General features: G+C 34.3%; 1 protein-coding gene across 1 annotated transcript; it reads right to left on the reverse strand.

Moving 5' to 3' along the window:
- Window positions 1-2,420: 2,420 nt before the first annotated feature.
- On the reverse strand, window positions 2,421-10,128 carry LOC102704592 (serine carboxypeptidase 1-like). The gene is made up of 14 exons (XM_015833635.1): window positions 9,971-10,128; window positions 8,789-8,937; window positions 8,134-8,213; window positions 5,845-5,967; window positions 5,654-5,756; window positions 5,504-5,541; window positions 5,255-5,356; window positions 5,045-5,125; window positions 4,821-4,967; window positions 4,601-4,669; window positions 4,382-4,503; window positions 3,948-4,061; window positions 2,698-2,743; window positions 2,421-2,597 (listed from the first exon to the last, which is right to left on the reverse strand). Exons 1-14 carry the CDS (start codon window positions 10,111-10,113, stop codon window positions 2,511-2,513), a joined length of 1,404 nt encoding a protein of 467 aa, XP_015689121.1. The 5' UTR covers window positions 10,114-10,128; the 3' UTR covers window positions 2,421-2,510.
- Window positions 10,129-15,188: the final 5,060 nt, after the last annotated feature.

The following is a 15,188-nucleotide window of genomic DNA, read 5'->3' on the forward strand; positions in this document are numbered from 1 at the left end:
TACAGAGAGATATGAAGAATGAAACTGTTTTAGATGATCATCTAGATATGGATGACCAAATTTAGATGAAATGTTAGGGATGCTCTAAAACATCCCAGTCCTTAACTCCGACAGGGCCCTCGCAAATACGAACTCGACCATACAATGAGGTAACACAAATGGAGGCAGTGGTCAACATGGCGAAGGGCATGGAGGTGGTGGTGGCCGGGCAGAGAGGGGCGTGATCCCGCGTAGTCAACTGTAGCGGCGGCTGGCACAGTGATAGATGGGGGAGTGTGGAGTCATGGGCAGCAGCGGTCGGCACGTTGACGGGTGCAGTAAGGGTGGCAGAGCGATGTTGTTATGCAGTGGCGTCGAAAACAGTGAGAGTTATGATTTGACCAGCCACGGTGGTATGTATACCTCTACGATGTTGTTCTATTGATTTTATTCAATATACTAGTAGTTTTGGAGGGAATCTCACACGTATTTCATTCTCTGTCCCCGTCCCCATCCCTAAGAGTTACCTAGGCCTCGACCCCCCGCTCCCTTGCGGGGGAGAATCTCCCTGGCCTAGGCCACGGTGCGGGTCCACTAGAGGCAAACCACCAATCCTACTTCCCGGAAAACCTATTGGGTATGAGTAGGGCAAATAAATTGAAAAATATTCATATTTGTTTTGGATGTAGTACTCTAGGTTTTTTTGACGTAGTTGATTTTTACCTATTTTAATCGTTCATCTTATTTAAAATTTTTATGGCTATGTTAAATTATAAATCAATAAATTAAAGTATGATACAATAATGAATAATTATATAATTCTTTGATTAAGAAGAATGGTTAAATGTGCATCCAAAAGTAAATATAGATCAAATAAAAAACAAATGAGTATATACTTATATTCAAATCCAATAGTAGGTAAAACCGGCCGAAACCACCGCTTTTGCCAGCATGACAGCAAGCACAGACTGGCATCAAGGAGTCGAATGACCAAAGCATCGGTTGCTTCCACTTGTTTGTTGCCTTCTTCGACCGACAGACAAGGAAAAGAGAGGGTCTTTTTCTCTTCATGTATGTGGGCTGCCTGCCCCGTCCCGAATGGACGAACGGGAAGAAGCAAGCTGAAGAATATTAGAGAAATATAAATTTTCCATGCGTTGGGATGCAACTGTGTTAGGAGACGTGCAGGCTACAATAGCTCTAAATTAAGTTTCAACTATATCAACTAGAATATCTTGGGAGTAAAGAGATCATATATAGTTTTGACTTAACATGCAAATAAGTAGCCGAATACAGTGAAATGTGCGTCGATGTAGAGAAAGTAGTCAATCCAATCTATTCACTGAGCTACTATACTCGAATAGATAACCGCTAGGGTCAATCTATTGACGGAGCCTTGTAGCATTTATTTTGGCAAAATAATCTATTGATTAAGTGTTCAAGTTGATTTGCTACTATTGCATCTACATAAACCACTAAGGATTAGAGTACTCAGGTGATAATCACTTGCTCTAACCACTCGTTCTGGGACTATATGATATAGGTTGTTATGTCTTTTCGAGAATACCTTACATTATTGGTCTTGTTGATTCTATGTTTCGTTGTACTTGTCGAAGCATGGAATTAGGGATACGCCTATTAGTTGCATCTATTTAATGCACATAATATTTTATTTTCGGATATTATTGTTATTTGACTCTATATTTGTTGACTTCTCATTTAAGCATAGATGTATCTATTTGATATCCCTATATTTTCTTTTTCGCAAAGCTGTCCATAGGCTCTACATATTTGGAAGAGAAAGCACTCGCGATATGTACATGATGTTGCGTGAGGATATTCTTAATGGTCAAGGATATGGGGGATCTACGTGGCTATACAGGACTCTGAGGGTTGTCGTGGGATATACAAATTAGGGGTGTACATGTGTAATGTATATATTCGTATAGGATAGAGATAGAGAGATCGATGTAAAGATAGTAGTACGTGTGTCGTATGTTATCGTGGTAGATGTTAGATCATATTTTATTCGGTATCTATCTCTTGTAACTCTTCCCTTGGTATAAGGGGAGGTAGGAGCATTACTCGACTACCATGGTTTATAGTTTATAGATTCATGTAGTGTACTCATTGCGTAGTTTTTCTAAGGTTTTAGCTAATCAATCTACAATCTACCACGAGTAGAGTATTATCTCATCCTTGAGAGTCTGAACCTGAGTAATCTTTGTTCCTTACGTACCATCAATTGGTGACTCTCGTATGCCACCATGTATATTTGTTGCCGATCTATAATTTCGTCAATCCTACTCTACTGAATTTAAGAAAATTTGCTACCAAAAATTTTGGGAAGCTTTGTCATGCAGATATCAAAGGATTGTCTGTTGAATCTACATTAGTCATGCATCATGCACATATATTTTTCTCAGATATTGTTTCATATTGGCCTCAAAACAGAGGTGATACCACAATGATATACTGGTACATAATTAAAATTTCTCATATGTATACAGGACACGACGTTAGTCAAATTATTATAAAGAATCTGATCCATCTATCCATCTTTGATAGGCAACAAATACTTCAAATGGCAAGTAATCTGATGGAACATGTCCAGCTCCCTGAAGTAATTTTAGGAAATTAATAAATGTGTAAGAGATGCTACAACAAAATTTCCATCATTTACACTGTTTATTTGAGGAAAAAAAGAGAAATAATTACCTTGATTGTTGCAAATAATATATTATTTTCATACCGAACTGCATACCTATTAATTATCAATAAAGAATAATTAGCTTATTCATACAAGAAATTTACTGTCTAAAAATTCCTAATGCCTAGGTGCGTTTTTGAAAAAAAAAAGAGAGGAGAATTTACAGGTTTAGAATCAGCGTAAAACTGAAAATTAGTGCTTAACTGGCGGTGTGTCTGAGCGTACAAAAGTTATGATCAAAACGGTGCACTACTTTCATTACTCATAGAGAATTGGAATACTAGTTCACTCATATTGTTGGCAATTCTACAAAGGAACATAGTGTACATATAAATATATATTGCTGACTTAAATTTAGAGTTGAGTTTGAGTTTTTTTCACAAAAGTTTATTTTTCAGTTTTAGGTTTTAAATCGCTAAACATATGTATATAAAAGTTATATTTATAAATTTTGTTTATAAATACGTCGTTTCACTTTTTTATAAAGAAAACCCAAATAGTGACGTACCCCTCAAAGTACTCGTTATCCTCTTTTAACTTTAGAAGTTAAATCTCCTAGTGTTTTGGAACCCAAAACCATATTCAAACCAACTATACAGTTGTTTTTTTTTCTTATTTTGTTTTCAAACTAGTTAAGTGGACGCCTTTTATGTTGATTCTGTCCAGGATTTTAACTTTTGGACATTGGTCTTAGCCATTCCTACAACGTAGAATTTTTTTTTTGAGGGTAAAAACGTAGAAATTAGGACATGGTACTCTACAGTATCAATAATGAAAGAATGTTGCCTGCAATCATCAAAGGTTTAGTTCCTTCTTGACAATGAGACTGGCCCAAACTAATCATAAGCCATGAGTCTCATACCGCAACAGTTTTATTTTTAACTTTGGCCCAAGAGTATGGACAAAAATATTTTTTAGCCTTGAGTCTGCATGTGGTCTTTCACTTGTATGAGTAGGGGTTTGTATTATGGTCATACATATAATTGTTGCAGCAATGCATACGTCAATCTAGCAACTTTTGCACCTTGGGTAATTAAATGTGTATTAGTTACTTCAAATATAAAACACAGAACGATGAGGAACTAACATATATTATTTTTATCAAGAATATAACCAAGGCCTATATGATTAACTACATTAGTAAGATTGACCACTAGGTTAATTTGTTATTTCCTTAAAAGAATAGAAATATTATATATTTTAAATACATGCAAGGTTGAATGTTTTGAGGACTATACAGAAGTAAAGATTTACTTACCCTGCAATCTGTTTCTTAACAAACCAGGGGTGCCATTTCTCAATTTCCTTATAGTTCAATGTCTTTAGCCACTCTAAAGTTGCGGAAAATGGAACAAGCAAAGCATGATCTCCACTGCATTGCAAAATTTATTCCAGTTAAACACAGACATTATATAAACTATTACATACTAATCTATGTAAATGGAACTTTGTGAGATAACTACATAACTGCAACAAACAAGTTCAATTTCCCATCATTTTTTATCTGTTGGGTTGAGTTAGGCTGCAAAAGTTGCACAGTAGCACATGTTTCATTTGTTTCTATAAGAATGTCCATAACAGACTAGTTTGTATAGTATAACTGATATTCTTGATTAGTTTATATATGAATAAATATTGACATGTCAGTGGCATGAAAAATTAGAAATATTCAATCACATTTAATTTTCTTACCTATACAGAAATACTCTGTAACCTTTGGATGTTACATTCAAGTGATACTCTGTTAAAGTCGGAATATCTCTTGTGTACCGGATATAGTTGGGGCATCTCTTCCACTTCTTGGACATTTCAATCTGTAGAAGTAGAGACATCATGTTAAAAGTGATTTGGTAAGATAAGTATTACTTGAAGGGAAGTCATAAACTTCAGTAACACTACAAAACATGGTACCGGTTTGGCATGCAATTTTTCTCTGCTAGATTTTGTGTCAAAGAGTCTCTCAAGGACTACCTCTTGATTCTGAAATATAAATCCAATGTCAATTCACAGAACACAGATATGAGATATCCATGAGCAAATATAGTGTGTACATTTTACTACTTACTAATTTTTTAATACTGAAATATAGCATGACCCAGGTCTTATCATAGATTGGTCATCCGTTACTTACATTGCATTCTAGACCGTACTCAGAGCTTTCAGAAATGAGCTCAAACATTTGACCAAAATCATATTCCTCACTGGCTTCTTTAGTTATTCCCATTTGGTAGCGGCATGGTGGGCAAAGAATATGCTCCATGTTAATGCCACTGATTTGCTGCATGTCATTGGTAATTATGTTAGCAAAATTTGGACAAAAAGTGATATATAGGCAGTATTGCAGATCCTAGTTACCTTATGAAATTGGTCCAAGTTTGCTAGACAAGATGGGACTTTGTTATTCCAGTACTTTCCATTGCACGTACTAGATAAATTCTGTTCACAGAAAAAAGGGAAAAGTAATTATAGATGAGTTTGAATGCTACATCAGAAGAAAAAAAAATCTGAAATGAAAATTAAAAAAGAACACACACACATCTAACATAAAGTTTAAAATAAGTATACCTGGTATAACTCATCTGAAATCAACCCCATTCGAAATGCATAAGGTACAAACGCGTTGTTTTCAATTTCTACATCAACAGCTGGATTACACAGTGAATAACCCTAGAAGACAGAAAAAATTGTATAAATTAAAAATATGTCAGTATATTTATCGAACTATTTAAAAGAGCATACAGTATAAAAAGAAAATATAACAACATTTGTTTAAGCTTTCAACAGAAAATGCTTGAAATTTGTTTAGTACACCACCTTAAAATTTATCTTTATTCTGCCACTGTCTTCATTTCCTACAAGATTTCAATACATTAAAAAAAGTAAATGGGAACCCTGTACATCATTAAAAAAAGTAAATTTTGAGAGCACATGGTTTTCATATCTCATTTTTGTCAGCCCACTTACTCTCCAGAATTTCTTGTGCAAGCACCGGTACTATCACACCACTATAAGAGCAACCAGCAATGTAGAAGGGATTTGATAAAAACTCAGGATATTCATTAAACCACTGGAAACAAAAAAACAATAACCTCAGTAGTTTGAAAGAAATTTATGCTCTTACAAAACGTGCGTATAAATTAAGCCAAATCACTGACCTTGGATAAAAATTCATACAGGTCTAATACTCTGCTTGTATCGTTTGATACATAGTCATCTTCATTTTCAGAATAAGAATAGCCCACACCTGCTGGTGAGTCAACCAAAAGGAGACTAGACATCTGTGGTTTATGAGCAGATCAGTAGTAAGGTCTACGAACCAAAATACTGTATTTAAATGGAAGTAGCTAGCACACAGATTGGATAGAGTTAATTTTTCATTGTTTCATGAAAAAGTACTCCTTGCGTTTCGTTTTTGTTTGTCATGCTGGAATCAATGGTGTCAAACCTTCTATACTTTGACTGCAAAACATCTTAAGATACTTAGAATGGCTATGTGAGAACTTGAACCGTCAGAAATGTCATTATAATACTCTCATAATATTGTTATATACTAATTTTTGCTAAAATAAAGTTCTAACATATACTAATTTTTGCTAAAATAAAGTTCTAACAGGTAAGGTAGAAATTGCAGACTGAAAAAGTCCAAAACACCTATTAAAAAAACGGATGGAGCTGAGTAATCGCAATACACCTTTTATTTTCTACGTTTCATGATACCGCCCTTTATCAAACACAAAAAAACTAGAGAAAATCTAACTAATGTCATTGATAAACACTTAACTCTAAGAAATATTACCGACAAGTGTGAGTTCTACGAAATGCCATCGTAGAAACGAGTTTGTCTAAAAATAAAATCGCCGTTAGGGTTCCGCTAACATTTCTCCGTTAAGTGCTATAGTATGAATAGTGTATTTAACGATAAAAATGGATGGAGTCCTAACGACGATGACATTTTTTAAACAAAGTCATTGGTGCGATGGTATTTCGTAGAACTCGCACTCATTAGTGGCATTTCTTCGATTTAGACATTTGTAAATGATTTTTTTTAGATTGTCTCAGAAAACTATGAAGGCATCCAGGTGCAAGTGTGATTTAGGAATAGCATTGATCAATGAGAGGATTTTCATCCTAAAAGAAGCCCTTGTGTAGAACTTTTTTCGTTACATCACTATCTTTTGGGGAAAGTATAGGGGCAAATTAAACTACATATTGACATATGTAACAGTATAGTAACAGCTTTATAATGAAATATAACCATGTAGATTAGTCAGAACGAAAGAAACATTAAATTATGGTGGATTTGGGTTATAAATGTGTAGATGGGTTGTTATAGTTCTGTACAAAATACATGTCTAGAGGAATACAAGCTAAGGGTCATAAATGAAATCCAAATCTGTATAGAAATAGAAGCTAAGGATTATATCTAAAAGCTAAATTTATTCTTAAAAACTATTATATAGAAAGAACACAATGGTATCTTTAAAAATAGAATTTAAGAGTTGTACAACAAATCTAATTCTACTTTAATTCTCTAATTTAGCTCTGTGCAAAACTGAACGGGTAATCCCCTAGTTTTGGTTAAATCTCAGAAAAAATTATAGGAAAGGGAAAATAGAGCTAATTCCCTGTGGACAAACTAAAAGGAAATGGCAAAGGTAGTTAATAAGAAAAGAGTTGATTAGTAAACATGAGCATGAAGGGCTTTGTTTGCTTGTTGTTTGTTTCTTTGCTTTTTGTTAGCATAAAAATTCTAAAATAGATTTCATAATCATTATTAATGGGCTTACATCGTAAACAGCATACTTCCTGGTTTTATTGAATCGCATATGTTAAGATGGTCAATAAAAGGGTATTCCCAATACTAGGGATTTTCTGAAATTTTGAAACTTTTAAAATTTTAGAAACACTCTCTAAAAAATTATTTTTAAACTAAACTTTTTAGCCATATCAGTCAGGCATATACGGTGAAACAACATTGCCACCTACATCAACCTCTCGTATCAACATTGTTTTGCCACTCTAACTATGTTGTTGCCAAATATTGGTACGCCAAAATAACAAAGACAAGCCTACTGCAGGTGGCATCATAGTGTTGTGTGGTAAGGCGTGGTGTTGCTAAAAGTTTTAGACTTAAAAATAAGTTCTTAGAGGTTTTTTAAAAAATAGATCCTCCCTCAAATTTGTTGTTTGATACCATTGACTTTTTATCTACCTTTGACCGTCGTCTTATTCAAAAAATTTATATAATTACTGACTATTTTGTTATGATTTGATTTGTTACTAAAGTAACCTTTAAGTATGATTTATAATTTTATATATTTGGACAAAATTTTTGAATAACACGAAGGGTTAAATGTAAATAAAAAGTCAACGGCGTCAAAAAACCAGAGGTAGTATTAAAAAGGTTTAAACATAATAAAAACTCTATACTTATGTCCTCGTACCTTGGTCCATGAGAAAGGATTTAGCTTGGCCCTGGGCTCATCGCTGGCATGAATCATGGGTCCCTCTATTTTGAATGGCCCTAGAAAATAATAGTTTGCATAAAATTTAGTGATAAATGTGAATAATGCGTTTACCTGTCGAAAACAATCAAAATAAAAAAAATCATCTTTAGGTATATTTAGAGATGTACGGTGGTACGCATCTTCGCTAGAAGAATGCTCACTATATTATTGCTATCAGGATTTGTTCAAATCTCCTGATTGTGATGTGCATTCTCTCGTTTTTTACCCATGTGTTTCCAAACGATGTATTTAAAAACTATTATTTGTTAAACAAAAATCATATTAATCTTTTCAAATTTTAACTAATATTTAAATTAATTATATGCATCAATTTGTTTCCCCATTTTCGCCTACAAGTGCTACACGTACTACCATTGCAACATATCTACATACATACATACACATACACATATATATATATATATGTATGTATGTATGTATATGTAAATGTACGTATACACACAAACACAATAGATATTAGTAAAAGATATTACAAGCATCTGTTCTCCGGTAAAAAAAATAGTACTACAATTTATGCATGTTTTGTAGTTTACAAATTCATCCAAGCTTATTTTCTAATGACGATGCTTACCAATTGAATGCAAAAAGGCGCTAAATCCTGAACAAGCTGGGCCACCATTTATCCAGATGATGACAGGGTCAGTGGTTGGGTTCCTTTCAGAAGTGGCAAAATAGTAATACATATGCCTATTTTGCTCCTGATGTCCAACAGTTATGTACCTGTGAAGAAGCAAACAAAACAATTATTTCAATTTTCTTGCATATATATGGATTAAGATGTCTGGCTCGACTTAGAAACTCTCTGGATTTATACGCTCTTCGTATGTATTGTATATGCTGTTCGTATAAAATCCTAAATACCAACGTTACTCGTAATCGCTAACTAAAGTACTGATATGCCATTTGAAACCAACGGTCTAGATCTATTATGCTAATAGTATTATTGTATCAATAAAAAGCACAACAACATTTCTCAATTCATAACCTTCATCTACTTAATGCATAAATCCATAGGAATATTTAACTATTTGTCACTCTTATGTTTAATATTTCATCAACGTGTCTATGACATGTGGATCTAGGATCCTATATGATACATATGTATATGTATATGTAGTGGCAAATATATAAATATGATAATGTAGCAGTGCCAAAAAAATCAAATGCCCCTAAATCGAGAATTTTATGACATGCCTTGATGTACCCCATGTTTGGGTTCATCGGTCAGTTAGCAAAAGAAATTAGTAAGACGACGATGAAGCCGACGATCGTCTACAACCCAGCCTACCTATCCGAACAACATATTTATAAATAAAAAATTATTTGTGAATAAAATTTTTATATACATATTCTTGGTAATTAAAAGTCAAAGCTGAAAAGTAAAGTTTGGTGAAAAAACCTCAAAATTACCTTCGGTTAAAAAAAATAACTTTTTTCTTGTAAACATAAACAGAAGCAAAAATACTTACATCCAACAAAAGCTCTTCTCAGGAAGACAATTCTTTTCTTTTAGATAGTGAACATGAACAGGGGCGGATCCAACATGGGGATAACGAGGCCTCGAGCCCCCGGTACCCCGTTAAAATTATTGGAGCCCCCACGACCACGAAAGACTCCTTAAATTTTTATGGCAAAGATTAATAAAAAGAGGACTAAAATTCTATCTAAAGTATTCAGACCCTCTAATCTAGTTGACTGGATCCGCCACTAAACGTGAAGATGATAAAATAGATCTAATCAATCACGCACGTACCCAGCGTAGTGCTTGGAGGGGAGCTCGCCGTGGAACCCCGGGAACTCCGCCACCTCGGCGCCGGCGGGGGCCGCGCTCACCGCCGCCGCCGCGCACAGCAAGACCGCGAGCGCTGCTCCGGCGACGGCTCTAGCGGAAGACATGGCTAGCTACCGATCGATCGACGACGACGCCCTCGTCAAAGAGATCTTTGGCTAGCTAAGCTAACTCTGCCGTGGCTGGCAGTACTCGAGAGAGAGAGAGACGCATTTATAGGCAGCAGAGAAAGATCGATACGATAGACACAGAGGCGAGAGAGTGAGATCAAGAAAGATAGACAGATATGTGCGCAGCTGAAACAGAAAGGGGGTGCCGTGCCATTTGTCACGCCGACGGGCGGAGGAGATGCGCCGGACGGGACAGCATGCACGCCCTTCCGTTTCCTGATCCTGCGCTGGCTGGCTGGATGCATGCGTTCATTCATTAATTTCTTTCTAGTTTTGTCTTTTGGAGGAGCGTGCTTTTTTGTTCCGGAAATGGAACGTGGGAGCCCGGGGGATTGTGGGGGAGGGTTGGACACTAGGACTGCTTGCGTGTATGGGTTAGGCGGCCACCATGGGAGGATAAAACCAAATTGTTTTCACATCTGCTTTGGGGCTTTAAATAGGGCTAGATAAAAAAGCTCATATATGGCTCGACTTGGCTCATCGTGTTTTCCTAATGAGGCACTGTTTAGAGGCACTTAGAATGGTAAATGGTAAATGACAAAAGTTTTGATGACAAAAGTTTTGGTATTGTGTTTTTGCAGGTGTTTAGAGGTATGCAAAAGTTGCTATTTTTTTTTGCAAAAGTTATGGGTCCGTAAGAGGTGGTCCACGTCCCTATGCACTTTTGAGGAAAATTTACTAGTCCAGACCGCCAAATACCAAATACAAAAGTTGTCGTTTTCCTACGTTGGTGTTTAGATCTATTTTGCTAAAAACTGCTTTAAAATAGCAAAATTTTTGCCATTTTGAAGGATCTAAATAGGGCCTGAGTCAAGTTGGCATTTTTGCTAGTTAAAGCAAATAACGAGCCAACTAGACAAAGTGTTTGTCAGTGCCAAAAAAAAAGAGAAAATTCCCTAGGTACCCCTGAAAATTTACTTAATCCCTTCAATACCCATATGTTTTACCTCATCCCTTATATACCCCTGAGTTTTCACTTTGATCCCCTCTATATCCATCTCCGTTAGTTGACCATTAGTTGACCGTTAAATATATTACCCCTTCTATACATATGTGCAACCTATTCAATAAATTTTTATATGAAAAAAATTAACTTATACCAACATACGAGCGATATAATCATTTATATGAAAAAACTAAAACTTATTATTATTTTTTACTTTTTTAAATTATGATTAAATCCATACATTAGTTTCACCAGAAAATTAAGAACTAAAACTAAGTGTTATTTAGGTTTAAATTTTTAGGATATATACAAAATTCATGAAATTTGATCTGAAATTTATTTAATTTTTTTGTAGTTTTTGATAAACTAATTACATCCTGAAATTTATTTAAATTTTTTTGTAGTTTTTGATAAACTAATTACATCCCTTTGTTTTTTTCAAAACGAATCATTTTTAATACATATTTATTGAAAAGTAATTTCCAAATTTGATACAGAACTTTTTTACAATAAATATTTTTATTTTAATGAAATAATGTTTCATTTTTAAAAATACATAACAAATATTTAGTAATTTATTTCTTATTGGTTTGCACAACTGAAATAATTTACACATAAAACATTTCTAGCTTTTAGCAATATACCAAGGACAATAAAGTAATTTCTATAATAACTAACGGTCAAACTAATTGTCAACTAATGGAATGGATATGTGAGGGATCCTAATAAAAACTCAGGGGTATATAAGAGATCAAGCAAAATTCAGAGACATAGAAGGGATTGGATGAAATTAAGGGGCATGTAAGGAATTGGCACAAAAAAAAAAAAGAAACCAGCAGGCCGTGGTCCAAGTATTGCACAGCGCAATATCTAAGAGCAAGGCTAATAATATAGCCAACAAGATGGCTATAAGGGTCCTTGTAGTCTTCTTTTAGTTCACTCATATAGTAGTTAACTCTTTATCATTAATGCAGTACCTATATGTCACTCTCACATGATTTCTTGGTTCTTGTGTCCAAGTTGACTACATGATTACAGCCCACTACTCATCTCAATCCTTTCCTCTCTCTTCCACATAAACATTTAGCCAAATTGTAGCCTGCTATTATACTTGGGCCACGTTCGTCCCTCCAGCTAGTTAACCTATGTCTCCTCATTTTCCGCACGCACGTTTTCCGAACTGTTAAATGGTATATTTTTTACAAAAAATTTCAATAGGAAAGTTGTTTTAAAAAATCGTATTAATCTATTTTATATTTTTAATAATTAATAATTAATTAATTATGTACTAATCTATTACTATATTTTTGGTGCCAGGTATAAGTTAACTTATCTATACGTACCGAACGCGGCCTTGCTCTAATAGGCAACTCAAAAATTTCAGTGTATTTAGTAGTGTTACATTTATGACATACCTCCTATATATGGAGAAGGATTGAAAAACCCTCACATTCCCAATTGATCGATCTCATGGTCAACGTGGCTCCGTTCCTTTTCTTGATATCTATCAGTGTGCCAGATATGGTATACCTCCTATACATACACAAGTCATCTTCAAGAATACCATATACATATATATGGATATATACCTCTCAAGATATAAGTAAGATATAAGTGTATACAACTACATAAGGAAACTGACTTTGGGTAATGCAGAATACAAAGTCCGAGCCAGGACGAATCTACTTACTTGGTCCTATTATTTATATCCTAAAGTACACTAACTGAATTTACTCATTTCCATTCTTCATTCATCATTGTTTATATCCAATGGCTAAAATCATCTTCGTAAAATCAAATGGTTAGGATGGGCTCCACCTCTAATTATGCAGGCTTTCTAAATATTAGAAATTTTCTAAATTAAGAAATTATCTTACTAACTATAGAGTTTTCATATGTTAGAAATTATCTTTTCCATTAGAAACAAGGCAAACACTTTATATAAAGAAAAATGTATAGACTTTTAATAATGGAAATATGTGTCGTATATCTCTACAATCAAAGTTTAACCACAACATTAGCATGGAATGCGCAGTAGCACAAGCCGCCATGAGATACCATTAGAACACTGACAACGATACTAAGTTTGATGATATTTTTTTAACACCATGCTTATCGGCGTAAACTCTAGACCACTATGGTTGGACACCTAAATAGCCAAATCACTAAAAATAATATCTAAAATAAATATCTGGTAAATAAAAATGAGTATTTCTAGTTTTATAAATATTTTATTAGCACCATATGTTTATGTGAAATTCTTTGATCAGTCAAATGATGTATCACTTTACAATATTTTTTAATCATTAAAAGATGTATGCAACTCTTGATAACAACAAACAGTAAACGTAACCAATGGAAACATCACCAGTAACTTTTATTAAATTTAATATTATTGATTTTAAATTTTGTAATAATATTAGATAATATAAATATTTTTAGTTAAAATTGTCTTTGTAATGTGTGAATTTGATCTCATAGTGGTTTTGGAAGTGGTGTGTGAACTTAGTATTACCATGTTTTTAGAATTGGTGTATAAACTTAACCTTGAAATTTCTAAAATTATTATTTAAACTTAAAAACTTGCACTTGTGATATGTGCGAACCTATAATTAAATATGCAAAGCTACAATAGATATCATTAACTTGTGATTTGTTATCATTTTATCAGATTTTGTTTAGATAATCAAATGCTTGAGAGACAGACAACTTTGATTGTTTGGTTTATATGATTGCATTTGAAACAGTTATAAGATATCTAATTTACATTACTAAACTAAGCTATAGCATTAACCGGTATAGTACTAGACTAAAAAATCCTTTGAGTCTTACTTGGACACGGAGTATCTATCAATATACAATGGTCTTCCTAAAGAGGAGGGTATTAAATCTCAAGGACATATTTAATAACATTATTACATATTGTGTTTAACAAACTACCAACTTATATGTCTATAATATATGGGTCTTAGGTCCACATGTCATACTGTTGACGCTAAAAATGATAATCAGTGTGTCACACACGAAGGTCTGGGAGTCAATTTTAGATAGCTCCAGTGCAGGACTGCGCGTGCGTGCCAGTCAGTTTGATCCTGCAACTGACAAGATAAACAGGAAAACAAGCTGATCGGCTATCAAGCCGATAGGTAACTAATAATTCAGCCGATCAGATGTTGATGTTGCAACGGTTAGCCGATAGGATAAATAATCGGCTGTAAAAAGCTTGAATCGGCCAGAAACTCGATAAAAATAGAATTAAATTAAATATTAGACCAATGTAATCCGCCAAGTTACTTATCAATCTTAGTCGATCGGACGAGCCCCTATAACCAAATCGAACTAGACATGTAGATATTGGACTTAACCAAGACAGTATGCAGTCGAACATGATACGATTATAGGAAACATGAAGATCGATAAGGCTAATAAATAAACCGATGAATTACTTGGACTAAACAATGAATCATGTTTCGCGATCGGCTAAACTCAAATTGCATGTAATTCTCATAAGCCGATGCAACATAAATAACTGTCGATCTAACTAAATCAAGCTGATTGGTATAGAAATAATGCAGCGAAGCAATCAGCTACTCTATTGATGTAAATATGATAAGCACGTAGATCGGCAAAAATCATCGACTATAGACGACGGATAAACAACCAAGATCTATAAAATACCTAGCCCAGATTGCTAAGAATAATCATAGAAGATCAGACCCAACTGAGATAGTTCAAGATTAAACCTAGCAATGTCAGGATAGATACTAAACAGATCTAAATTGCTATCAAGCCAATGAGCCGATGACTGATAACCTATCGGTTGGTACTCCGATAAAACAATGAACAAAATACATTGATCTGATATAAACCATCTGACAAACGTAATCTACTAGATCGGACCGAACCGAGATAGTACTAGATTGAATATGTCAAACAGCAAATATCAAACCCACGTAGATCGTCCAAAGTGGTCGACCAGATCAACTCAAAACACGAGAGTGATCTAAGTTGAAACAGATACAATAACTAGCAATCGCACAACTAGATTAGAAGATCAGACCTAAAC

This window comes from Oryza brachyantha, chromosome 2 (genome assembly GCF_000231095.2).
Source record: "Oryza brachyantha chromosome 2, ObraRS2, whole genome shotgun sequence".
NCBI classification, from domain to species: Eukaryota; Viridiplantae; Streptophyta; class Magnoliopsida; order Poales; family Poaceae; genus Oryza; species Oryza brachyantha.

What these genes read in the sequence shown, in the direction of transcription:
- LOC102704592 (XM_015833635.1), bottom strand. Translation starts at nt 10,113, where the DNA reads ATGTCTTCCGCTAGAGCCGTCGCCGGAGCAGCGCTCGCGGTCTTGCTG. An exon ending in AAAAATTGCATGCCAAACCG is followed by an intron (nt 4,504 to 4,600) that starts GTACCATGTTTT and finishes CTACTTCTACAG; the next exon opens with ATTGAAATGTCCAAGAAGTG. An exon ending in TACAGAGTATTTCTGTATAG is followed by an intron (nt 4,062 to 4,381) that starts GTAAGAAAATTA and finishes TTTGCAATGCAG; the next exon opens with TGGAGATCATGCTTTGCTTG.